The following is a 27,235-nucleotide window of genomic DNA, read 5'->3' as shown; positions in this document are numbered from 1 at the left end:
TCCTGATCTCAATTCTCATGAGCACAAGGGTGGGGGAAGAAGTGTTATCCAGCCTGACAAGAGAAGAAGGGTAGTAACTGGCTTTATCACACGTGTACAGGAAGCTACAATTGTAATACTATTTATATATCATTTCCCTCTCAGTGCTAAGAATGAACGCTTTACCTACAGCTGCTGCTTCATCATCATCGTTTGCATGCCACCTAATAGAGCTCTCGGTGGTTCACAACAATTCATAACACCCCCCCCGCCCCCCCCCATGCCGCTTTACAGCTGCTTTGGTGGGTAGGTCAGTTTTCTCTATATATAGTTGATAGAGGGTGGCAGGAAGAGAAACAAGGCTGAACATCTGCGTCTTTCCTAAGAGCCCAGGAAATCATGATGGAGCTTGCTGAGACACCAGAAGATTCTGTTTCTGAAGTTTTAAGGATTTTAGAGCAGCTCTCTGGGACCATTTCAGAGAAGGCATTTTGGTTCCTATAACCAAGGGTTCACTTGACGATCCAGCCTGTCCCAGTAACACTGTGCTCAGAAAGGCTGCCTTTAACCTTCTGTGTTGCATGAAAAGAAATAATGTAGCTTTTGAGAAACTCAACTTCCCTTTTCAAAAATGCAAGCATTCAGACTTCGTACTTGCTGGTTGCTTATGAAAACTCCTTCCCACCAGGGGAAACTTTCAAGGAAGGTTTAGGGAAATATCTCTTAAGGATGCTTTTGTTGTATGGAATATGTTAACAAACAAATGGGGAACATTTTTGTTTCTCACAGTAATGTGTGTGTGTAAGATATCTCGTGTTCAGGAAAAGGTTGTATAAATGATTCATCAAGTCATTGCTCAAAGCTCATTTTCACTTTCTTTTCCTTTTCTGGTTAGTGGTAAGTTCCTTCCTAGATTAGGAACTCCCAATCTGCTCCAGTGCCACTTCGCAACTTTTCTTTTTTTGCTCCTGCATTCTCGAGAGTAACAATTTAAGCCTTCAGTTTCTTGTGTCGCCGAAAAACTGCTAAGCCAGCTCTGCACCTGTCTCTTTCCATCTTCCCACATCTCCATGGCAGCCAGCAGCAAGGTGGACTCCCATTCCCAGAATGCAGCTGACAAGCCTGAAGTCAGCAGCATTGACCAATGGGGCGCAAGCAGGGCGGGGAACAAGAGCAGATGCGGTTTCCTTTCTCTGCCGCCGCTCCTCCGAGCAACAGAGCTCGGTGCTAGAGCTGAGCGATGGAGCATCTGCTCAGCCCGGTCCGTGCTGCCTGGTTTTGAGCTCAAGGCCCTGCCCAGGCTCTCGCCCACTGCCCATTTCCCTGGTGTAAATCCTCATCAATGAGGTTCTTTCGTCTCACCTTCAAGTGCTTTGTGGATTGCTTTTGAGGCTGCACCCCGCTCCCCTCCCAGACCCGGAGCCAGCTTCCCAACCCAACACCCGTCTTAGTCGTCTGCCACGGAGCCCTGCTGCCAGCCCGGTGCCATGGCTCCGGTGCCCACCAAAGCATGCCCAGGTAAGGCGCTAGCTTGGCATCGCCTCGGAAAGGTGTTGTGATGACTTAAAGGGGAGCAGGAGGGGGAAGGGCTGGGGTTCTGTCTTGCCCAGCTTGTTCCCATTTAAGTGAGTTCAGGAAATCAGCGGTGCTGTGTCCGGTGCAGGCAGTAACAATGTCCTACCTCCAGCAAGTTCTGAGCTGTCTGCAAAGTAGCATCCCTGTCATTCTACAGGTGCCCACCAAAATGAATACAGGTAAGTAGCAATGCCAGCTCTTGACATGGGTGAAAAGTTCATACAGTAGCCTCTGTCCTTTCCAATATTGTCACTGCAATGGCTCCTGGGACTGGCTGGTTCAAACAGCTGGGCTATTAACCCTACCCACTTCCTTCTCTCTCAGCATGCAAGGCAGATGTCCTGTGTCTTTCTCTGATGGCAAGTCTTCTCATTGCTTTCTACTGACAGGACATCTGGTGCTTATTCTTTCTTCACTCAGTGCTCAGTTTTGCTAGATGTCCATGCTTACCTACCTCTGTGCACTTTCAGTCTTCCTCAAATGCAGTTAGAGCAGGTTTGGTTTTCTTTCGACTTTACAAGGAAGGTGCGGCAGATCTAATTTGACTGTTGAATACAGAACTGAGGGTCAGGAGTTGCTACTCCAGGTTCATTCAGCTAGAGCCAATGGGGCATGAACTTGGTGTATATGGCATTAATGTGCCAGGGCACTAGTTTGACTCTCCTGGGCACTCCATGCTGAAATGCTTGAAGCTGCTGGCAGTGCCATAGTGCAGCCTGGTTCTTGTACGACGTGTGGAACTGGGAAAGGCAAGAACTTGGAGGGTTCTGTGCGTCCGTCCCTTATAAGGCAACAATTCAGCAAAAGAAGGTGGGGAAGTTAGGGGGGAGCAGCATTGTCTTAAGTCAGCAGCCATCTCTCTTCAACTACCTTCCCTTGCTTTCTTCGTCCCCCAGGGCTTTTTTTCTTGAGGAACGGATGTGCTCCGTTTGGTATTGCTTAGCACAATGTCCATTACAAGTGCCAGCCAAATGCAGATCCCAATATTGGGGTGCTAGGGGGGGTCCAGCAGCCTTAGCCCCACAAGTGTGGATTAGCTCAGTCACATGCCAGGGCCTTGGCTTCGTGTTCGCTGTGGGGGGAGGGGAGCCAGAGGAGAAGGGGCTTTGTGTCTCGGCTGTTGTGCAGCTTTGCTCTGCCCTCAACTCTTGCTGTCTTTATTTTTGTCCAACGCAAGCCATTACGCCGGGCTGCCTTGCTGAAGCTCTTCCCCACAAAGGCAATTTGCAGGGCTCTTCTGGGGCTAGGTGTTCCTGCTGATGGATGGGAATGTAGGTGAGGAGGAGGGAAGGCAGGGCACTGGTAATGGCAAAATGCAACATCCCACAGGCTCTCAGGGGGTTAGGATGCTTTCTGAAAAGCCTACTCAGCCCAGCACAGAGGCTACATTTTGCTCTTAGCTTTGTGTCTACCATGGCACTCTCTTTGCTGGGTGAAGAAGGGGATGAGGCTTGTCTTGTCTTTATACTGGGCGTTCTGGAAGAAAAAGGCTTGAATGAGGAGGGCTTTACAGAGGTGGGGGAAGCACAAACCACCATGTGAGTGTGACAGTCGTGTGGCTGCGTATGCATCCATTGTGAGCATGGCTACTGCTGTGTGAGTTCATGTGATGGTGTGTGTATATACGTGTGTGTGGATTCAACATCGCTGCCTAGTGGGTGACTCACCACCCTGCATTGTGACGTTGAAACTAGGACTCCAGAATGAGAGAGCGTGGTTCGTGTGTGTTTAGAGGGTATGCTTATTATATAAAAGGCAGCCTGGAAAATTCTGGCATTCCTCATGTTGGAAAAGTGTTTCTGAAGTACATGGTGCTCAAAGAAATGGAAGAACCATTTCAGGGATAGGCCTGAAATGGCTGTGATGCCAAACAGGTTCTCTGGCAGGGACTAAGGCACTGATTTTCACCTGGGGGACGTTTATTTTATTTATTTATTTTCCGATTTATATCCTGCCTTTTTTCTACAAAGGGCTCAAGGCAGCTTACATCATTCTCCTCCTCCATCTTATCCCCACAGCAACAACCCTGTGAGGTAGGTTGGGCTGAGAGTCTGTGACTGGCCCAAAGCCACCCAGTTGGCTCCATGGCTGAGCAGGGACTAGAGCCCAGATCGCCCGAGTCCTGGTCCCAGGCTCTTAACCACTACGCCACACTGGCTCTCACATAGCAAGCTCATGACATTAGAGAGACTAACATGATCCTTATTCTCTCTCTCTCACTCACTCACTTTCACACACAGCTTCTTCAGCTACAAGCTTTCTTCTTGGAAGATTTGTGGAAGGGCAGAAATGAGTGACACCCTTCAAGTCTCTCATAAACACAATCACAGCCTTGTACTCGCTAATCTAGGATTGCTACCATACTTCCCTGGTTCCAGACAGACAACCACTTGCATGTGTTAGAACCCCTAAATCAGGAGTTGGGAAACTTCAGTCCTGCAGTATCTACTTTGTTACTGGAACCTGTCCCTTCTATTCCTGAGGTCTACCAACCAGAACTCAGCCGCAGAGTAGTGGTAGGCAGACATTCATTAACAGACAAGAAACAGAGTCAATACCAAAACTGAGTTTACAAGTCCTTTCACATAAACATCCACTTCTAGTTTTTCTTCAGGTATTCCTTTTCAACAGTGTTATTTGGGGGAGGGTAGACAATGTTGCTGTTGCTACAGTTAGAATCTGAGTCAGAAGCCCTTGTCAATCTACTATAAATCATGGCCAATCAACCAACAGTTCCCAGTTTGCTCTTTGCCCAACCTCTGCCCTACAACTTCTGTCACTGTGTATTGAAATGGCCACGCTTTACTCCATCTGCCTATGAGCACCACTGCGTACTTTAAGAGTAGGACCAGCCTAACTGCATAAACATTCCAAGTACCCACATATGGTACCATCTTTTTAAGGAAAGCCTAAGAGGGCACACACCATGGCATGGTGGATGTAGTGGATGCAGGTTTTGGTGCTGCAAACAGAAAATCCAAGTGACAATCCTGTGCATTATAAGAGTTAAACTGTCCATTGGCTGCCCTTTTAATATTACCCAAAACATGCTGCCCTGCAGTGAGCCCCATTGTACTGCCTAGTGATGCCAGACCGGCCCAGAATCCCATGCACCATCACAGAAGTTATTGCTGGAAACTCCCATGCAGCTGCCACAAATGGAGCAGTGAGGAGGACGTGTCCCAGAGCCCTTTGCAACTAGGACATAAGTCTCAGCTCCTGGGTATCTCTGAAGCCTGGTGCTCCTAAGCCAAGTGTGATCTTGCATCAGATCCTGGGCACCCAGATTGTCCACTGCAGCCAGTTGAAGGAACAAAATGTCATGGCCTGGTTCTGCTGAAGGGTGTTAAGGGGTACCTAATCCATATTAAATGATTTTGCACTTGATTCTTTTGAGAGGGGGTGAATTTCTGTTGATCGTTAGGTATCCCCTCCTGCCTGAAGCATCTGTCCCACAGCTGTCATTCATTGCACAATTAAGAAAAATTAAGTTTATGGCCTACTTGCTTGCAGGTGGCTCTTCAACACTGCAGCTTTCATTTCTCTCGAAATGCAAGTTTCTCACCCTGTTCACAGAAGAAACAACTCTGTACATGGCATGGCAAAAATGAGAAGATTGGTAGTAAGAAAATGGGTCAAAAGGAAACCCAAATAAAATGAACTTTTCAGCATTCCAGATATCTGCAGTGACAGATCAAGATGTCGTTCAACAACTAGCTTGATGCCCCAATCCAACAATTCAGTTCTGGCTAATACTTTGTCATTGTCTCCACAGAGGGCAGTGGGTGCTCAGAGGTGGCCATGGCAGATAGCGCTGAGCCCGCTGGAAGCACAGGGGAATCCACCCTTGAGGAGCGAGCCATCACTGCCCCTCTGGTGGTGCCCATGGGTCCCATGAAGCTGCCTCTTCCGGAGCGGGAGACCTGGACCCGGCAGATGGATTTCATCATGTCTTGCGTGGGCTTTGCTGTAGGGCTGGGCAACGTCTGGCGCTTTCCCTACCTCTGCTACAAAAATGGAGGAGGTGAGAGGATGTCTACAGGGAATGGTACTTTGTGGTTGTGATGAAATGTAGCCGTTGTGGGTGTATCCCAGAGATGTCTCTGCTGGGCAGAGGAGCTGAAGTCTGGGCTCAGTGGGATGGAAAGGATCCAGCTCACTCTGAGCAAGAACCTTCCCTAGAACAAGACACCTTTGGAGGAGGGAAAGAACTGATCTATAGTGGTTCTGTGTTTTAGGAGATGAGAAAGCGCCTGTTTCCTTGTAAGGAACAAGCCATGATAGGATACCTTGGGCCTCTGATGCCTCTCTCCCAAACTGCCTTCCCCAGCCTGGTCAACCAACCCCAGCCCCCATGACAGATGGTCAGAAATTGTAGACCAAAACACTTGAAGGGCAGCAGGTTAGGGAAGGCTGCTCCAGTACAACAACTGCAGTAGTAATTAAACCTGTTTGTTATTCCTATAGTTACAATATCAGCTCTTCTAGTCTGTGCCCTAATGCATTATGGGTAGTTTCTGGTCAGGCTGCAGCAGCAGGGGTTGGACCCAGTGGCCTTCTTGGCCCCTTTCAAATCTAATGTTCTTTGATTCTACAGACAGCCCTTCTTTTCCAAGTAGTAAGGCTTTCCGTGGTGAATTAGGCAGCTGTGGGTGGGGCCAGCCGGTAGCATCTGTGCAGGTGCCCTGAATCTGACAACAGATCTAAAGCTTGATTATACACCTATGCAAGCAGCTGCATGACAACTGCTCCTGCTGTATGGATGCTACAGCCTGCCTATCAGCTCTGTGGATAGTTGTACAGTTAGTGCTGTAAATTACCACTTGGTAGATGATGATTTGCCTTTATTGCTGTCTCTAGCTATACCTTGGAGTCTGGCTTTTGCAGCTGCAAAAGCTTACAAGCATCAGTCAGATGAGATATAGACTGTGCCCAATTTCTAAATGAGGAGCTGATGAAGTTCAAACAAGTATGACTAAAGGCAGAAAATAGTTTTTGGTACTCAGAAGTGGTTTTATTTCCATTCTTTTGTCCTACCATCACCTCTGCTTAAGTATATTTTGGGGGCAATTTAAATAATAGTAATTCTGCTGAGCCTGTTTATTAAAGGTAAAAGTTCCATTCTGAGCTCCACTCCCTCCCTCCACTCCCTCCGACTTTTCAAATTCAAACAATTCTCTATTTCTGCTCTAGCATCCTTATGTTCTGGTGAACCTTAGATTGCTTCCCAGATGGATGGGGATCAGTTGCATCTCCCCAACAGATGGGGCAAATCTCTGCACATTTACAGAGACTTCTGTATTGCTGCTTTGCTTCTTGCAGAACTTAAGCCCTGGCATTGACAGGAGGTTCCTGATGAACCTTTCAAAATTTAAAGTGTGGATGCTGAACAATAGCAGGAATGCATCTATTCTCCTTAGCTTTCTTCCATGGGATCAGAATAACTGCTCTCTCCCTTTACTCATCTTTACTGGGAAAAGCACAACCCACATACTGAGCTGAGCAAGAATATGTGGCATCATGTGCTCAGATGTGGCCAGGAGATAGAGAGGAGGAGTTGCTGCAGGCACGCATTAGCTTATCAAACCCTATGTGGAGTGAGAAGGGTGCTGCTTCCCTGAAAATTTGTTCAATTCGGTGAGAGAAGCAAATCTGAATCCTCTGAATCCTTCTGCAGATTTTGTAAGCAAATTCTGTGCATGGCTGGGCAATGGCTGTTGAAAAGGCTTTTAACATACAGGGAAAATGCTCACCTCTGGTGGTACCACACTGCTGTGGAAAGCTCAGTTCTCTGCATCTCTACCACACTTCCATGGAAATCATCAAATGAATCATTCCGTAGCCTCTTTTTTGCCCTGGGTGTAATGCTTTTAAATTAGATGCATGTAGAAGCTGCATCTAAAATAGCAATAGGGAAAACACAGAGAAGATGCAATTAAAATCATACCGCAACAGAACTGGCACAGTGAAATGAACCGTATTGGTCTACTCAGTGCAGTTATTGGATGGATAGATGGTAGCCATGGAGGAAGTGCCTGAAAAGTGCCGGTATGTGTTCACTCCCAGGCCTCAGTCATAACCTGTAGAATTCAGCTTCCAGGATATTCCAGGAAATACTAACAAAAATGTTTATACTGAATACCCACAGCTTAGTGAATGGGGGCTCAACATAAGTCTGCCACTGGATCTGTGAAAACATGGGGCACGAAACTGACCCCATAGGAGAGGCCAGCATTGCAATGCAAAGCCAAAGCTGCATGTGCGGTGGATTGTTGGGCGATGCAAGTTCTCTTTTCTTCTCACATTTGGACTTGCGGGAGGAAGGGCATGCACAGTAGTCGCCAGATTTAGTGATCTAGGTCACTGGTTCCTAACCCTTTTTCACTTGGCTACCCCTTGGCAGCCCATGTCCATAAATTGCACCCTTCATATTATTTATTTGCTTAATATTTATATTTATTTATGTATGTATTTATAGCCCGCCTATAACTGCCATGGCCTTCCTAGGCAGCTTACAACACATAAAACATATTAGCAACGTGAAACACATTAAAACCAATTAAAATGCAACAAATTATAATATCTGTAAAAGCAATATAAAAAGAACCACAGCATTTAGGCTAAGTGTTAAAAAAAATCCTAAAAAGACATGTCTTTGCCTGGTGCCAAAAGGAAAATAAAGATGGCACCAGGCGAATTTCGCTAGGGAGGGAGTTCCAAAGATAGGGAGCAGCAGCGGAAAAGGCCCTTCGCCTGTATTAGCAAAACATTTGTCATGAACATAGCTGCTGTTATTTTAAATTTGTATCTTGTAACTGTAAATAAATAGCCCAATAATGGGGTTAAAAGGCAATGGTATAATAAGGTGAACAGACAGTGCATATATATTTACATTCAAAACTCAAAAGTGTTGTCCACCATTATTCAATTTTTTCCATGTACCCATAAATGTTCTGGTTTGTATCCTTGGGGGCACACATACCCCGGGTTGCAAATCACTGATCTAGGTAATATACAGAGAAATGAGTCACAGCTGTGGGGAATGAGGCAGAAAAGCAGTGCTGTAGTAGCAGAACCTGCGGGTCTTCAGTATCGTTTCAGTCCTGAGTGTTCCTGTTACTATTGCTATACCCACAAGCAGAGTTTCAGTGGGAGCAGTTTGTCACGACATACTTCAGAGACAGTGAGAAAAATGTGACACCTGCTAAATATTCCTCTTATGTGAAATGTGCAACAACCCCCCACTGAACAAAATGGGACCTGGCAATCCAATTTCCCATTCCACCCACCAGCCAACCATTCCTGAACAGAAGGCACCTGTGCCCTGCCCTGCCCTGCACGGCCAGGAAGTATCCGCCTCTTTCCAGAAGTTGCTTGGCCAGCTCAGACCCTCTCACCAGATGCAGAGCGGTGTGGTAAGACATAGTGAGAGGCCAAATGGGATGTGGGCTCATGGCACTGTTTCTACAATGACAACGATGAGAGAGGAAGGAGAAATCTAAGGGTATGTTTGTCTTCAGGTTCCTCATGCCTCTTTGCATTTCTATCAGACTGCTTCTTTTATTTACTTTATTTGAGTGGTTTTGCTCCATTTTTCTATACAGTATATACCCAAAGTGGCTAGAAAAAATAAAAACACAGTGGAAAAGGTAACAATTTGAAACCACACCAGAGAGTCAGAAAATGTGTTGAGACAAAGCAGAAGACTTAGGCTGCAATCCCATGCACAATGACCTGGGGATAAGTTGTGAATACTCAAGTAGAGGATTGCGTTGTAAGACATCAAAAGCCCAGCTGAATACAGAAAATGTAGGAGCCTAGCAAGGCATCCCCCATGTCCAGTGCCACCACTGAAAAGGCCCTGTCACTCATATCCGGTCCCTGCACTTCTAGCAGTACTGAGGTGCTGACTTTCATTTTCTGCGCAGGTGTCTTCCTGATTCCTTATCTACTAATTGTGTTTGTCGGGGGGATCCCCGTCTTCTTCCTGGAGGTGGCGCTGGGACAGTTTATGAAGCAAGGTGGGATCGCTGCTTGGAACATTGCTCCCCTCTTCAAAGGTAAAGGCTTCAGTAGGGCTTCTCTAAGGGCTCATAAGCCAGCTAGTCCTAGAATGTGTCAGGGCCATTGCTCAGGGAGTAGTCACACCAGAGATTTTGAGCAGTGTGGTTGGTCTCCCGAGCTCCATGAAGGCTTGTTAGGGGTTTCCTGAGGATAAAGGTCAGCAATGATAGACAACCTTCCTTGGTTCACCATAACTGATCTTTCTGAGCAATGTGCTGAGGCAGAAAAATTGTCAACTGTGTTTTGTATTCAAGTTGAATGTCTTATGGTAAGACTGAGCAGCAGCATTCAAATTACATGGGGGTCAGAGAGAGCTGCTTTCCTTTCTTTTGTGATGCTGCCCTCAGCTACTCTCCAGGGGCCAAGAGAGGTGATTAAAATTTGGGAAGTTTGGGGGAGAGTTCAGGATTTCATTGGGACCCCTCCCAACCCCTTCCTCCCATAATTCGAGCTGGCTGAGCAGCCTGGCAGGTTTGGCCAGTCCCTTGTATGAAGTGGCAATTTCATACAGTCCCCGTGGCAATTTGCTGGGTGTCCTTGACAGACAACGTCATGTGGAAGCCTGAAGAAACAATGTTTGAACACCATTGCAGCAAAGGTTGGCCTGCCTGAGGCCTAGTTTGCAACGGCCTGTTGGGCAGGAGAGCGAGAGCGGCTGGGGTGAGAGACAGAGCTTGAGAGGCCAGAGCTGGTTCTGGGGCCTTCGTCTGGGAACTAGGGTGCCACTCCGTGGAAGTGACTGCAGGGTGGGCTCCTTGAGGTGACGTAGGCTGTGCATGGAGACACAGGCCCAGGCCTGGCCTACGGAAACACTTCGACTCTTTGAGCATGGAGAACCCCATTTTGCTGCTGCTCAATTGGGCATCACCTTACAGGTTCTAAAAGCTGCCCTGTGAATGTGTATTGATCACAGCTGGCCTGCAACAGCAAGCAGGGTGGCATCCCAGGCATCCGGACGAGATGCAAAATATTGTGGAGAACATAGAAGTTCCTGCTCGAGGACATACGATAAATAAACGTGGCTTGACAGAAACCTAAAACTCCTGTACTCTGACTCCTACATCCATGGGCAGGGCTCACTTTTGACTAGTGTTAACAGGGCTACCATTATTCCGCAAAGCACTGCATGATGCCTTGTGAAATCGCAGAACTGAGACCGGGGACTAAATTGGGCTTTGCAACAGTTGGGGTTCAGAGTTTCAATAGATTGTTGCCACTTCTCACACTTAGCAGAAGCAGAAGAAAATTTGCAAAATAAGCCAACATATGCTTGATTCACATAATTATGCACTCTATAGAATACGTACTAGTTGGGTGCAGGATCCACAGCAGGTTTTTGTTTCTTGGGGCAGAGTATTTGCAGCCTGTTTGGGTTGGCTTTGATTTCTTCCTGGAAGGTGAAAGACAAAAAGGCGCAAGACTCTGGCCTGGCCTGCACATGCAGAGCAAAATGGCTGCATAACCTGAAGGTGGAAGAGCAGACTGTACCACTTCAGACTGTCAGTAGAGGTGGCCTTTCAAAAAAATTACCTCACATTGATTTATTTTTCCTGAGCATATCAAAGAGAAACATCGATGCTCTGCTCCCTGATGTGTTTATTTTCTACCTGCAGGGAGGTTTTAACTCAAGGAGCATCCAAAACCTGAGTCTTTCCCCTTCTGAAATTGAGGGTGCAACCGTCATTTCCACTTTCTCATGTCTGGCCCACTAATTCTGCTGCTTATGTGGACCAGCTGTGGCCTGAGTCCACAATCAGTGGCCCCTCTATCCGATCCCCGAGTCAGATTCTGACTGGTTGTGGCTCTCTTTCTCCAGGTCTGGGACTGGCCTCGATGGTGATCGTCTTCTTCTGCAACTCCTATTACATCATGATCCTCGTCTGGGGCCTCTTCTACCTAGTGCACTCGCTGTCAGAGACCCTGCCGTGGGCCACCTGCGGCCACTCGTGGAACAGTCCCCAGTGCACCGAGCTCTTTGGCCTGGGGAGCTGCGGCAACAGCACCGGCAACCGCACCACCAGCAACTGCAGCAGCCTGGCTGACCAGCGCTCTCCCGTCATTGAATTCTGGGAGTGAGTGGGCAGCCCTTCCTAGGAGGATTGGCTGGATGTGCTCTCTTTGCAAGGGTGGGCGGATGGCTCAGGTGCGGGGATGGAAGCAGACCTAGCAACGTGGGGAGGGAATTGGTTTGGTCAGGGAGACTCAAACAGGTTGGCACCCAAAATGCAACATTCAAGGGGTGCCTCCCCATAGTGGCTGTTGGCAATCTTTTGCATGTATCCCCCAGAAGCTGTTCCCTGAGGCATGTTGCCGCATCCTGCCAATGTAGGGCCAATCCCAGGTTGGACGGGCCAGGGAGTTCCCTTGAAGGGGGTTTTTATTCTCATTCTCAGCTGCACCGCCGGCTCATTCCACTCTCTGCTTGCTTCCTCCCCAGGAACAAGGTGCTGCGCATTTCAGGGGATCTGGCTGAGCCGGGGGAGCTGAGTTGGCAGCTGATCCTCTGCCTCCTCACGACGTGGGTCATTGTTTACTTCTGTATCTGGAAGGGGGTCAAGTCAACAGGGAAAGTAAGTGGTGGGCTCTCCTCAAACTGTGTCTGTTTTGCTACTGGGGAAGCGTAATGAGGAAGCCTAAACAACTTAATGTTGGCAGTAACAACATAGATAGGGCCCCTAATGAGGAAATCATCAACATTTGAATACTGGGATCTGTTTTACTTTCAGGAACAGACTGAGCTTCTAGTTTCATGGATTGTGAGATAAAATCTGATAGCACACAGACTGTTCCTGCTTCTGCTGCAGGCCTCATACACCCAACCATTTTCTGACAGTGGATGCAGCACCAATGTTTTTTTAGGAGCTCCACCACCCGTGGCCACGCATGACCCCAATTAGAAGCAGTCATTGTATAAGCACTGTGGTGCATGGAAGGGTGTTGCATAACCTGTGGTAAGGAGGCCACACTGTATATACAAGCATAGGCAGCTGGTGTCATATCACAACTGCTGTTATTGTTATAAGAGTTCTTGCATCAATTGTGCCTGTATATTATTGGCTGTATATGAGGTGTCATCATAATTTGTGGCCTTCCAGATGCTTTGGACTGCAATTCCCATCATCCCTCCCCATTGGCTGTACTTGTTAGAATTGATGGGAATTGTGGGCCAAAACACTTGGAGGACCACAAATTGCCCACTCTTGCATGACAACCACTGGCATTTGGTTGTGCACATGAAGGGTGGAAAAGCAAGTACATCTTAATGAAGCTCCCAGTTCCGCAAACTGGAATATTTTTACGCAGTGCCATTTCAGTCCTTTCTCATTTAGCTCCTTTAGTCCCTGTTCATGTAATGCGTTTGCATGAGCTTCTCCCATTCTCCAGTACAGGCAACCGCATTTTGTGTGTGACCCTCCAGACTGAGTACAGCCCGTCACTCACAGTGGTGGCAGGCCCACCAGCATGGTGGCGCCGTACTGTAATCATACCGTTGCTTGGCAGGTGGTGTATTTCACAGCACTCTTCCCCTACGTGGTTCTTATCCTGCTGCTCTTGCATGGGGTGACGTTGCCTGGGGCAGTCGATGGCATCCTCTACTACCTGAAACCTGACTGGTCCAAGCTTGCTGTCGCCCAGGTAAGAGTTGGGATGGTGTTGGCCAAGAGAGGGAGGTGGAAGGCAAGTGACTGGGAAATCAAGAGGCGCTTTAGCCAGTATCTGTGCGGGGAAGAAGGCCCTTGCATGCCACTGCCCCTGCCCTCTGGTGGCCTGGCCAGGCCATGCAGACAGAGCTTTGCCCCCACCTGGTGGGGCTTATACCACGGCTGTTCCCCTCACCTCAGGTATGGATTGATGCTGGCACCCAGATCTTCTTCTCATATGCTATCGGGCTGGGCGCCCTGACCGCACTTGGCAGCTACAACCGCTTCCACAACAACTGCTACAGGTGAGGCCCCCCCCCACATGTGGGAGGTCTTGTGATCCACGTGGATTTCAATACCCACATGTGGAATCTCCTGGCTTTTAAGACATTGCTCTTGGACAGAGTTTGTTTTTAACCCATTTAATACTAAAATGCAGTATGGACATTTTCAAATAGCAGCATCTTTGCTCTCCTCCCATCAGCTCCTGTCCATCCTGTGCCTCTCCTGTACACATCTTGTAGCACATTTAATTCTAGGCTTGTGTGTATTCTGCTGCCCTACACGCAAGCAGAGCTTGACGTGATGCACAGAATTTGGCAGCTTGGGAAAACGCAGTGCTGAAAATGTGTGGGCAGTGCTTAGAGGACCCCAGAAGCCAAAGGAGGCAGTGAGGGTGTGGGTGTGTGCTCACACTGTGCTGGGTAGGGTGAGGCTCCATGTCTGGCAGAAGTTGGGTAGATTTTGCAAGACAGAAATGTATGCAGATATACTTGATTTGCATATTTTTCCAGGTCACAGAATTCAGCTTACCTTGTTGTAGATTTTGGTAATGCAGGTCAGATGGTGCATGTGTGCACAGACACGCGTGTGCTTACACTTAGAGCATATATGGGACTGCATATGGTCACTGGTTAACCTCTTATTTCTCTCCATCATCTCAAACCACGCCTTCCCTATTTGCACATATTCCACATTTCGTAAACTGGATAGAATAAACAAATCAATAATTCAGTGTCTGTACAGTTTGGTTTAATGACAATATCCAAAAGAGTTTGTGCTGTGGTGGAAATCCACTTTTTAAAAAAATGAAAGGGAGCTCTTATCCACATCCCATCAAACCTCTGGCAGACCTCTGGCCTCCAATGCCCTTTAAACCTGTGGGGCCAGCAAAAGGTAAGTGCAGGGCCGGGCTCCAGGGGCCATTCCCTTTTTGCAGGGGGCCAGGCATGGCTGCGCCAGTGTTGCTAGATCCCTCAGCTCTGCCCCCGAGTCCCGCTCGAAGGAATGCACCCCCTGTCCCCCAGCCGCCTCTCACTCTCCAGCACTCGATGCCCCTGCCTTATGGAGGGCCCAAGGCTGTCTCTCGTGCCAGGAGTCAGTCCCAGAACATGTGGCGGAGTCCATTTGCACACATACAAGGGGAACGCCAGCCCTTGCAGCCCACCGCCGTGCATCCGGGACGTGGAGGAGGAGGACTTCCAGCTCAGAGGACAAGGAGGATGCCCAGTCAGGCTTGCGCCCTGGCCGCCTCCCCGCTTGTCTTTTGTCTCCTCCTGCTTATGACTAAGGTGGCGGAAGGAGGCGGGTGGAGGGCACGGGCTTTCAGCTGGTTCTGGGGGAACAAGTGGCTATTGACCTGCCTGCTCCCCCCTGCAGGGATGCCTACATCTTGGCTGTGATCAACAGTTCGACCAGTTTCTTTGCTGGCTTTGTGGTGTTTTCAGTGCTGGGCTTCATGGCGTCAGAGCAGGGTGTGGACATCTCTCAGGTGGCGGAGTCAGGTGAGTGCCAGCAAGGGGGGGTTTCCTCTGATCTCCCCACCCTAATGGTGGTGACCCCTCACCTGTGGAAGGCAAGCTCTTTGGATAGTTTGCCTGGGTGGGAATAGCTGGGTGCTGGGGCATCTGCTTCACGTGCAGAAGGGCACTGGTTCTGTGGGATCTCCACTACACAATAAGTCACTGGGCGGGAAAAGACTCTGTCTAGTCTTTGGAAAGCTGCTGCTAATTGGAGTGAACAGAGCAGGACCAGCTGCGGGGCAGCGCTCGGCCCTCCTGCGCAGAGGCAGCATCTTCGATTGGCAAAGGCCACTGTCCTACGTCACCTTGTCTCTTGCAGGTCCAGGCCTGGCGTTCATTGCCTACCCCAAAGCTGTGACCCTGATGCCCCTCTCCCCGCTCTGGGCTACGCTGTTCTTCTTCATGCTTCTCGTCCTGGGACTGGACAGCCAGGTAGCCGCCCCTGCAGCGTCGGAATGATGTGAGGGTCACATTGCCAGCTGACCAGACACAGGCACCCTAGCCCACTCCTGTGTTTGTCACTGTATCTTTACCAGTCAAAACTGGTAGATGGCATTCGTTCATTTGCCACTGAGGATGAGCATGGTTCTTTGCTGGCATCTGTAGATAATAAAAGCCTGGGAGTAGGAGGTGATCAAAAAGCTGGCAGCTCTTAAATGTGCGTGTGCTGCCCATGTCAACAAGAAAGGGTGTTCTCCCCATGGCATGATGGGGAGGGGGGATGCAGTGCCACTGGCATCTGAAGGGGGGCTCAAGAGTGATTCGGCATCAACCAGTTTCTCCCTTCATGGAAATGACAAATGTGTGTATTTCGGGGCTTCCAGAGTACTTGTGTGCTGTGTACACTGTGATCATCAAGTGTAAGGACATTTCACTGGAGACCAAGGCCAAGATTAACCATGCAAAGATTATCCATGCTATTGTATTTCTGATCATGATGTATGGGTGTGAAAGCTGGATAGCGGAGAAAGCTGACAGGAAGAAAATTGATATGTTTCAAACATGACGCTTTGCAAATACCCTGGGCTGATAGAATGACAAACAAATAGGTGCTAGATCAAGCCAAGCCAGAACTTTCCCTGGAAGCAAAAATGACAAAATCGAGGTCATTGTACTTCAGGCACAGAATGAGAGAGCAAGACTCACTGGAGAGGACAAACGTGTTAGGGAAAGTTGAAGGCAGAAGAAGAAGAGGAAGAGTCAGTATGAGATGGTTCATTTCTACAAAGGAAGTCATGGCCTCGAGGTTGTAAAAACTGAGCAGAGCTGTCATGGACAAGACATTCTGGAGGGCTGTCACTCATAGGGTCGCCCTAAGTCAGCTTGCATGCGTGCGTGCGTGCGTGCGTGCGTGAACTAAGCGTCTTTCCCTGCTCTCTAAGAAGAAAGCATTGGCACTACTATGCTGTTTCTGGATGGCTGTCTTGGTTCCAGCTAAGAACCAGACTAGATATTTATTATTTTATTTTATTTATAAAATTGGTATGTTAAAGACATACATGCCTTGAACGGATCTGGGTTTTGCATTTTGTAAATAGCCACTCTGCCTCTTGTAATAGCAACTCTGCCTCAACTAATACCATCCACTGTGGCTCTGAAAGCCCCAGTGGCTGCTGGGGGCTTCACAAATGAAATGGAGAGCATCTGGGCATGAGCGGGAGGCTCCGAGTTCGCACCATCAAGGCCTACAGACCCCAGTGGTATGGCTGCTCACTTGGGTGACCAGGCCAGGAGTCTTCCAGCCTTCCAGCCAGCAGTGAAAGCCTTACCACGTCCCTCTCCGAGCACCTGACACCACAGTTTCCTTTTCCACATTTTCTTTCTTCCTGCCAGTTTGTGGGAGTGGAGGGCTTCATCACAGGTATCCTAGACCTGTTCCCACAGCCGGCAGCAGGCTCACGACGCAGAGAAATCACAGCTGCCATCTGCTGCCTTGCCTGCTGCATCATTGATCTGTCCATGGTGACTCGGGTAAGCAGTCGACGTAACGCAGAAACACCAACCTTTCTCTGAAATGGGTACAGCAGGAGGTTGCCTTTGAAAGGAACAGTCTTTCTCATTGTGGGTTCAGGAAATGTTGTTGGACTACAGACCCCATCATCCTTGACCAGTGGCCAGTTGCCTAAGAGTGATGGGGGCTGTACTCTTGGCTGGGAAAAGCAGAGTTAAACAGTGTAGAATACAGCAGCATTCCCTTGCGCATGGATGGGCTGCTCAGGACATTTTATATGGGCCCTGCACTGGCTACCCACACTCTCCTAGACACCATTCAAGTGTCTAGTCATCAGGAATAACATAAAAAGTAGCCAATCAGAAATCCCTTGCTTGATTTAACCCACAGCCTCCCCACACCTACCCAAACAGAAAATTCTGAAAAGGGCTTGTGAGGTATGCTCAGCCTGGGACTCTGGCTAACCCCCAGGAGAGGGCCATTCCAGGGGCCGCTGCTGTGAGAGACTCCTTCCTGCGTCTCATCCTGTCCAGCGTCACCTGTGCTTCAGGTTCCAACATTGAGGCCACCTGGAGAAGCAACCACTACAGCCATTAAGGGCTAGGGCAGGGTTGTTATTTCTTTATTTTAATTTCCATTCCTGTACTGAATAGCCGAAGCTCACTCAGCAGGATTCACAACAATCCACAAAATAACAAGCCACAGATATGCACATAATAAAATATGGCATAAAATGCCAATATATAAAATTTTAAACCACTTAAGCTTAAACAATTTCAACAAATGTAGGTCCTCTGTTAAAGACAGGTGGCACACATGCCCCTTCACAGCCAGGGGTGGAGGGCACTTTTCACCTGGCATTGAAAAGATGGTGCTGTTGGCACCAGGTGGCCCTCAGTGAGGAGATCCTAATCAGGGGGCCCCTGTTGGCCCCTTCTGAGCTTCCCTTGGCAGAGGCGCTTGGAGGACGGCCCTGGATGAAGATCATAGCGTCCGAGTAGATCCAAGCTGCGAGAGTCACTCCATTAGGATACTTCCAGCAAGGCCCATCCTGAATAAAGAGAGAGTGTGGACCATGCCAGGCGTATTGCATCCTACTTCACCACAGCAGCCTTTTCCAACCTGGTGCTCTCCAGATGTATCTGGAGGGCACAAGGTCGGGACAGGCTGAGCCATACTCCTAGAACTGGGGGCCTGGTGACTGGCGCTCTCTCTCTCTCTCTCTCTCTCTCTCTCTGTCCTGCAACTCCAGGGCGGCATGTACGTCTTTCAGCTCTTCGACAACTATTCGGCCAGTGGAATCACGCTTCTGTGGCAGGCCTTCTGGGAGTGTGTGGTGATCGCCTGGGTCTACGGTGAGTGGCGAGGCAGGCCGGGACAAGCGGACGGAGGCAAGGAGGGCCCTTCCCCTGCTGGCCTGCCCTGTCCCCTGTTTCCCCAACTGCTCCTGCTCCTGAACTCTTGGCTCATCGCTTGTGTCATCACCCCTCTTCTGTCTTGCGCTGTCGCGTCTCCTGCTCAGCAGCCCCAGTTCTTGCTGGTAGGCCAGAAGCAGCCCATTCCTGTCAGAGGACAGGCCAAAGGCCAAATCACGTTTCAGCTGAGTGCTAAGGGCCACATTCCCGTGGTGGGCAGGACTGAAGGCAGAGTGGCAGAGATGAAGCAAAGGGTGTTGTCCAAAAACACAAGCATATTGTAGCATAGAGCTCTTACTGCTGGTAATGATGTGCCATCATGGACCTCTGGAGAGCTGAACTGGGACCACAAGCCTGAGGTTCCCCACCTCCGAATTGGAACGGCACAGTTATGTAAGCTGGTCACTGAACAAGAATCACGTCTGCATGTGGATGGTGGGAGTTGTAGGCCTACACACCTGGTGGGGGCATCATCTTGGGAAGGCATGTTGTGGGCGGTTGGGCTTTTCAGACGAGTGTGGGAGGGTGTACCTGGTGTGTTGTTCACACCCGATTGGCTGTTGTAGGAGCTGACCGCTTCATGGATGATGTTGCTCGCATGATCGGCTACCGGCCTCTGCCCTACATGAAGTGGTGCTGGATGCTTATTACCCCGCTGGTGTGTGCGGTGAGTAAAGAGTGGTGGGGCAAGATGAGAAGGGCCCCTTCCTAAAGTCGGGCTTATTTAGGCTGGCTTTTCACATCCAGGTTTAACCAATGGCTGCCTCTTAGAAAATGGCTTGAATGTCCAAGTTTCACCCTGTACCCATTTTTGGCCAGTGGAAACTTGGGAGTTTGCATTAATTGATTAGCACAGAATATGCAAAGGAGCACTGCTAATTCTTCTCCTTCATCCCATTCAATAAATCTTGTCTCATTATACTCAAATGCGAAGGTGCCTGATGACCCCACAGTACCCACCTGATCTGATTTGGGACGAGAATGGTACAGAAGTTTACCCGGTCCCCCTGCATTGCCTTCCCGATGAACACCACCCCATTTCCAAACTGCAGTGTCACCCACTCTGAACGTGTATGGAATGCATGTCCTTAATTTTCCCTTCCTGGCTGAATAGTGGCTGGAGGTGGGCAACTTATATTAGGACAGTGATGCAGGGGAAAGGGTTAAAACCCATCTTTCCAAGCTAGGGTCCCAGTCTGGACACAGCTATTTTTAAAAGGGAAAAAACAGTAGAAAGAAGCGGAAATGCAATTGCAGCTGCCTCCTGCCATCTGTTTTGATGCTAGGCCTCTTCAAATCCTTTGACTCAAACATCGACAGCACAGTTTTATCTTCCATTGTAATACATGCCTTGGCAGTTTTTCCCACTGGCACCAAATCAGTGTACAAGATGTTGGAGGGAGAAGGTCAGATTATTTTGGGAAACAGTGGCTTTCCTCAACACTCAAGAAATTGCATCTCGCTCTGCAGGAAATCCTCTCCTGCACTTTAGTTGAACTGGCCATGCCCATGTGACATGGGGGCACTTCCAGGCTGGCAGCTCTTCGTGCCAGTCACTGCTCTTCCACTGTAAGTTGCGTGTGGAATCACAACTGACTTTCTACATTTCGGTAGCCAGGGACGGGGAATAACATTGTGTGTGTGTGTGTGTGTGTACATCCAGCTGGTGTGCTTTCCTGACTTGTGGGGCACTGCCCTGTGGGTGTGGGAAGAGACCATCCACCTGAGCACACCCATTTGAAAGGCATGGTTTCCCTTTCATTTTTTTTAAACTTTATTTTTAATTTGTGTTGCTGCAAAGCTGGTAGGACTGATCTGCAATGAGATGTCTTTATATTCTGCAGAGCTCTTCTGTTCTAAATCCCTCCTGAAGTTAAGGGCATCGGACAACTTTGCACAGCAGGTTGTCAGAAGGGATTGGTTAGAAATGAGCATCCTCTTCCCTTTTTGTGCTTTTGCAGCCACAGGGGCAACATCTATTTCTCTTTTTAGAATGAGAGACCTGCTGTCCCAGATTCTTCAGCTGATGATCTTCGGGACCGTATTTTGTACTGCAATATACTTTTTAAAATGCATTTTGGTGTGATTTGTGAGCTGAGAATTATATCACAAAGTTCAGGGAAGTGCAGAGTCCGATGGACAGCTGCATGCCAATTCACATGTTAGTCAGGTGCGCTGGTATTAGAGTCCACAAAGAGCCGATTCTTCAACCATCCCTACTGAGATGTCACGCAAGGAAATAGGCCTATTTTGAAAGGGACTTTTACATGTTGAACATTCTTATCTGTAAAAAATAAGACTTGTCCCTACCTTTAACTACTGAGCTATTGTCCTTACCTACTCCTTTCAAAATAGCTTCAGCAGGGGTGCTTGAATAATCTGATCTTTGTGAATTCTAGTGCCAATTTACCTGATTTGTGCCAGGGTGTGGGTTGGAATGCAGCTATCCACTGGATTTCACAATTTTCAGAACTCTGTGATACAGTTCTCAGTTCACAAATCATATCGAAATGCATTTTAATCATAGTATAAAATGCATTCAGAATTTTACATCAAGGTAGATTTATTTAGAAATGCATATTTTGTGAGTTGAAGGGTTCAAAAACATGCATTTAAATACTCATTGAGATACAATTCCCATGTGTATTTTTTAAAAATGCTTAATAAATCTTAAACCAAAATTGACTCAGACCAGAAATAGCATGAATTTCCCCACACTACTAGCAGGTCAAATTTCCCCCTGTGGAGGATTGCCATGTGTCATTGCACTGACCGTGTTCTCCTATATATGCAGGCTATTCTAGGAATAAGGGTGGGTGCACACACCAATACATTTCCATGGACATGGATGTGTAAACACACAGAAATTACATGGCACAACACTTGAGTGCATAACACTCTTTTACACCCTATTTGCTGATGTACCCAGGTGCTTCAGAACATAAGAATTGCTTTGTTTTGCTGGATCAGCCAGAAGCCTCTCCTTCCCCCATCCTTATCCTAACCTCCAATAACAACAGCATAAAATGATACTGAGAATACGTTTCAAATCTAAATTTGATAATAAAGTGCACAAATGAAGTCATGTTACACATTTCTGCTTGTGAAGAGAGAGATAATGAGTAGAAGCAACTTGAGAGCATATTGCTGAATGGCATCAATCTTTTAAAGGAAATAAACAACTTTCCTCTAGAGTCAAAATTGCAACACACATCAGTTGTGGACGGACTGGTTGACTGGTGACTGTGGCATCCTAAATCTCCTCTCTGTGCCCTAGTGCAATTTTTCAACATTTTCAAGGCATCCATTTCAAGATAAATAAGTCAGTTTCAAGATGAGATAAATGGATAGATGTTGCTGTGCTGGGAGGAAAAAGAAAACTGCCAGAGCGTGCGGCAGGAGGGGCAACACGAAAGCTCCGCGAGAGCTCAAGTGGGTGGGTGGCAGGGCCATCAGCCATTCAAACTGCAAAGCCGGGCAGCGGGGGCAGCCTTCTGCTTGTACGTCTTCTGTCTTTAACCAGCCTCTCCTTCCTGCCCCTGCCTTCCCAACCAGGGCATCTTCCTGTTCCATGTGGTGAACTACCAGCCTCTGACGTACAACAAGACCTACATCTACCCCTGGTGGGGGGAGGCTATTGGCTGGGCACTGGCCCTCGCCTCGATGCTTTGCATCCCCTGCACGGTCGTTTGCAAGCTTCTGTGGAGCAAGGGCTCCTTGCAGCAGGTGAGTGTGCCAGTCTCCCATCCCGCCTCACACCTGGTGTCCAGGTTCGCCCCTCATGCTGGAGTTTCCACCAGCACCCAGGCATGCCGGGCCTGTCCAAAGCCAGCACAGGGCAGCTGGAGACGGTGCAGGTTGCTGTGGAGCTGGCCGGCCTGGCACCAAGGAGGGTGTCTGCTGAGCACCCACACCCAGCAGGGGCCCCACTGGCAAGAGCTCCTCCTCTGTAGTGGCACAACCTGTTCATGCACCTGCTGTTTGCTCTGGTGAAGACAGTGGTGGTTGTGAGAGGGAAGGGCAGGAGGTGGTCCAGCCGACTTGCTCACTGGCTGTCTGCCTGTCAAGCAAGAAGCGAGTGGCATTAGTCAGGGCTGAGGCCATGCATGGATAGGCATGGTCAGGCCCCTGTAAAGGGCCTACCATCCAGGGGGGTCCACAGGCAAAAGCCCCCTGCAGTTTTTCCTCTTCTCCATCACTGAACCCTATTTGTTCACCTTCCTCTCACTCTGGACCAGACAGTGGTGGTGGTGGTGGTGGTGAGAAGACGCAGCAGAAGCGCAGACAAAGACTTGGTGGGAGGAAGCCTTCCAATAGGATAGAAAAAGATGTGGGAGAGCCAGCTGTATCTGCTCTCCCACAGCAGCTGCAAAATTACTCACAGCCCCTCTGGAGAGATTCGATCTGATGCTGAGAGAGGCCTCTGGCAGAAAGGGTGGAGGGTGCTTGGCACTGCTGCTTTTTTCACACTTTGGCTTCCACCCCCAAAAACCTCTTCCTAGGGACGGGCATTTGTCTGATTCTCTGCCACCGTTTAGAAAAGTTGTAAGGATCTTACAGTTTAAGAGGCCTTTGAATCTTTGGAGGGATAATGAAGGATTATTTATTGGTGCCTTTAAAAACTTTTCAGCCCCATCTTTCAGGAAAACTATCAGAACAGTGTACAATAACATGATAAAAACTAGAAGCATATAGAAAACTGAGAACAAAAGCACAACAGCAGCAGTGAAGTTCAACCAGGCAGATAAAAGCATTGTTAAAACCAGCTTGCCAGCTTGGAATACCTGCCAGATGCAAACCTCTTTCATTGGTGCTGACTGATTGTTACTGGCTGTTTGGTTTGAGCGTACAGTTTGTTTGGATTTGGTTGCTGGTTAAAAAAAAACATTTTTGAGACTTTTCCTAATTCTCTTTGATTGTGCTGATGGCAGTTTGATGCAAGCCACTTTGCCCACAGCTGACTGGGGTTGTTAAAGCAGCATACATGTTTTATGTACATGATACAAATGAACAGCCGGAGGTTCTGCCTGGAGCCGATTGCTGACACCATGGCCTCATTTCTCCCCCAGCGCTGGCAATTGCTGACCACCCCTGTCTGGGGCCACCACCACCTGGAGTACATGACACCGGAAGCGGAGGCAAAACTGCTGCCACCACCAGACAGTCTCGCTGCAGCCCCTCCGGCCGAGAAGGCGACCCTTTTTGAGACTGTGATTTAATGTCCAGCCGCCCCGATCTGCTGTGGGAAGGGGGAGTGGTGAAAGCAGGCGGAAGGCTCAGTCCCTCCCAGAGTCAGGATCACAGTGTGAGCAGTCAAGGAAGCCCCCCTCTCACCCTTGCTCTTCGGGCCCTCTTTGCATTGTGCCTGGTGAGGCCACCTCAGGTCCTTGCGGTGCATGAAAAGTTCTGAATTGGATGGCTGGATGGAGGTGCTGATAGCGGCAGCGGGTAAGAGCGAGGCGCAGGTGTACGCACAGGCACCCACACACACAGGAAGGAGCATGGATAAGCAGTGGAGCACCCGCTTTGCACGTGGATGTCTCCACCGCCGGCCTCTGCCGCCACCAGCGGGAAGGAGCTGGTAGATAAACGCCACTGCCAGCGTAGGTGACATGGGCCAATGGTCCAGTGCCCGGCTCAGTGTAAGGCAGCTTCTCTGAATCCACCACACCCCCCCCACGTGCCACCAGCACACACCCCAACAGCAACCCTCACATGCGCACGTCCAAAGTTTCCCTGGGCAAAGACTGAGCCTCTCCCCTCATCCAGGTGTTTCAGTATTAGCACTCAAAAGCCTCAGGGAAGGGTATCTGTTTCCTCCTGCCAGAAAGGCTGGGTGGCCCATCCCTAGCCACTGGCGCAGCTGGACGACAGCCTCGTGCTCGGGTGTTTCAGGTTTCATAGCGACACTCTGCCACTGCCAAAGCCCTGGTGGAGTGGTGTGTCCCATCCCACCTGCTCGCCCGCCCATCGCTGCTTCTGCACTTCCTGGACCCTGACTGTACATGGGGAGCTTTTAGTTCTTTGGCTGTTCCTTCAGCAGGACATTTAGCCCAATCCCCCATCTGACCAGAGCTGGTTAAGGTGGAGCCATGACATCTTGTTCCACAGGCTCTTGTTCCTCTCCTTCTCTCCTCCACCCCCCACAAAGCAGAAGAGATCAACTTGTTTCCGGCATTCTGTGCATTTTCCTTGTTCCTATTCCCCTAAATCATATTTCTTCCACACTGTCACTTACCATTGTATTTACAGTCTTGCTCATTTGCCTATTTGGGGCTTTATTCCTGGACACGATTTATTGTTCCTGTCACCTGTTCCTGTCACCATCATCCTTTGCTGCCTTCCCACTTTTTCTCCGTAGAAAAACATTTCTGCCCACTTACCCTTTTTTGGCTCTTAGCAATGGTCTCCTGAGAGGCTGTGATCGCAGGCACACCAGCTGCGCATCACGAAATTTAGCATGAAGTTCCTAAACTGTCCTCTTCCCTGGAGAGGGATCAGGACCTCTCCAAAAAATGCATAATATGGGCCCTGCCAAGAATATCAGGCAGGAGGGCGTGTGGCTGGGGGTGTCTTGCCTGATGGTCAGTTGTCTCTTGCTCTTTTCATGAACAAGCCTGGAGGAATCTCTTAGGGAGCAGGGATTTGACATGCATAGCGCTGAACTGGGCTGGCATCTCTGTTCTGGTAGCACTAACGTCTGTTCTATAGGCAGAAATTCAAGAGCTGTCACCTTCGCTGGCAGGGAGGCACCACACTTTTCACTTTTTTTATGAAAAGTGTGTTGTCATTTTGCGACCCAGCAGAGTGATAGCCACGGGCTATGTTAGTCCCTCGCCACAAAATGATCAACTGGTGCCACTTTCAAAAAGCCCTCCCCAACCCGGTGCTCTTCAAACGTGTTGGACTACAATTCTAGCATCCCACAACCGACATGGATTGGTAGGGAATAGGGGATGCTGTGGGTTGTAGTCCAACACATCTGGAGAGCACCGGGTTGGGAAAGGCTGCCCCGGAGACGGAAGAAAAGGCTTACTTGCTCAATTTTTGCCCATAGTACAGACGGCAGAATCCTAGATGCCCTGTGAGAAAGAAAAGGTGTGGTGGCCCTCCTGCCCCTTGGCCAGGTGTAACAAGCCCCCTTCCCCGTCTCCACATGGCAGCTCCCACTTGTGAGTTGCACCTCCTCAGAGTATGTCGTGTAATATATAAATGTTTGTGCCAAATGGGGCTGAGCCTGTCTTCCTCCGCACACCAAGCTCTGTTCACCCCTCCCTCCCTCCCTCCCTCCCTCGCCTTCCTCCCAGCTCCCTGTCTCTTGCAGTCACATACCTGCCGTGCTACAGATCCATCCTCTGACAATAAATATGAGATTCTATCTGTGTCAGTGGCATTTTTGTCTAAGCCGGGCTCTTGAGACTCGCTCAGCTCCAATAACTTTTATTAGCTGCTGTTTATATGGTGGCCAAACTGCCATTTGATCAGCTTCGGGGGGTGGGGGAGGTCACTTCGTATACCGTGTGCCTAATGTTGTCAGAGCCCTTTGGTATTTCCATGATACCAACTAGAGATGGGCAGTGCTTAGGAGAACACCTTCGTTTGACCTCCAGCATTTTTATGAGCCATGTCCTTACCAGGGCCGTCTTAACAGCATTATGGGCCCTGGGCAAAGCAGTGTCCTGGGGCCCCTACGACAACTACAACTACTGTTAATTTTGGAAGTTGTCCAAGGGTTAGCATACACAGATTAGCATGGGGCCCATGGGCAAGTGCCCATCAGGCCCATGTGTTAAGACGGCCCTGGTCCCTGCTTCTTTTCTCTTAACTGCATTGGTGTGATACTGTTTTTTAAGAAAGAGGCTGAAGAGTGATATACTTGGTGTAGTAGAGAAAACTACAATAGTTTCTCCAAACCTGGCAAGTCCCCGCAATAGGCTGGTTGGGGATGATGGGAGTGGTAGTTCAACACACCTGGAAGGTGCCAAGACTGAGGAAAAGTTGCTGCAGGGCTATGCTTCTGAAACCTTTTCATCATAGGCCCCTCTGTAAAAGGCATCTGTGCCTTTGGGGCCATCACAAGCACAAGTCATTGCCATACATACTGTCCGCCTGGTGGCTGAGAGAGGCTCTTGAAGCTGCCATGTGCCACTGCTGTGCACAAGAGCATGGAGATGGAAGTGAAAGGATATTAGGGACAGCTGAAGCGTCACCCCTTCTCATCCTTGTCACCCCATCACACTCGTGCCTCGCTCCCACTCAGAGTGCCTAAAAATACAGTATCCAGTAGTCCACCCGTTCCAACCTGCTGGGTGACTCACTGTCTGTTGAGTGATTCACCTGTGGCATGGACAGAGACATTTGGCGAAGAACTAAGCAATGCTTCGAGTGAGCAGGCAAAAAGGGGATCCGATTTGAGTGTGGGTTGCTAGAGAGACAGTGAAGAAGCTGATCGGGACCAGCACTTCCTTATTTACACATTTATTTATGTCCCACTGTTCTTCCACGTTGCTCAGGGTGGCATACAAGGTTCTTCTCTCATCCTTCCATTTTATCCTCACCACGGCCATGTGAGGCAGCATGTGTGACCAGCGCAGTGTTCCCCTCCCCCTGGGAGCCTCTTGGCGAATGTGAACCTGGGCCTCCCCACTGGGATTTGAACCTGGGTCTCCCCAGTCCTAGTCCAAGCAACGTAGCGCACTGGCCAGCCATGGGATTACCACGTCTGTTCTAGGGAATAGAAACTCTAGAGGACAGAAATAATGTTCTCCATCGAAGCTTTGCAAGAATGAGGTGAAGGTAAGAGGAGGA

The 27,235-nt window shown here is 49.1% G+C and overlaps 1 protein-coding gene across 2 annotated transcripts; it reads left to right on the top strand.

Annotated features, from left to right (window-relative positions):
* The first annotated feature begins 1,212 nt into the window (after positions 1 to 1,212).
* Positions 1,213 to 25,810, top strand: LOC123034557 (sodium- and chloride-dependent creatine transporter 1-like). 2 transcript variants are annotated; one of them, XR_006416792.1, is made up of 14 exons: positions 1,213 to 1,497; positions 5,330 to 5,578; positions 9,483 to 9,614; positions 11,435 to 11,690; positions 12,056 to 12,188; positions 13,120 to 13,254; positions 13,461 to 13,564; positions 14,919 to 15,043; positions 15,381 to 15,493; positions 16,895 to 17,032; positions 18,265 to 18,367; positions 18,994 to 19,094; positions 19,898 to 19,996; positions 21,983 to 22,053. XR_006416792.1 is itself a non-coding variant. In XM_044451983.1 (14 exons), the coding sequence occupies exons 1-14, from the start codon at positions 1,467 to 1,469 to the stop codon at positions 23,644 to 23,646; spliced, it is 1,941 nt and encodes a 646-aa protein (XP_044307918.1). In that variant the 5' UTR covers positions 1,213 to 1,466; the 3' UTR covers positions 23,647 to 25,810. The 2 variants fall into 2 exon arrangements, 1 of the variants encoding a protein (XP_044307918.1); XM_044451983.1 differs by lacking the exon at positions 19,898 to 19,996 and adding an exon at positions 23,497 to 25,810 and having other exon boundaries at positions 21,983 to 22,153.
* Positions 25,811 to 27,235: the final 1,425 nt, after the last annotated feature.

This window comes from Varanus komodoensis, unplaced genomic scaffold (genome assembly GCF_004798865.1).
Source record: "Varanus komodoensis strain SLA01 unplaced genomic scaffold, ASM479886v1 scaffold6_4, whole genome shotgun sequence".
Classification (NCBI taxonomy): domain Eukaryota; kingdom Metazoa; phylum Chordata; class Lepidosauria; order Squamata; family Varanidae; genus Varanus; species Varanus komodoensis.
Note: the sequence above shows the minus strand (reverse complement) of the source record. Positions and strands in the feature narration are given on the sequence as shown.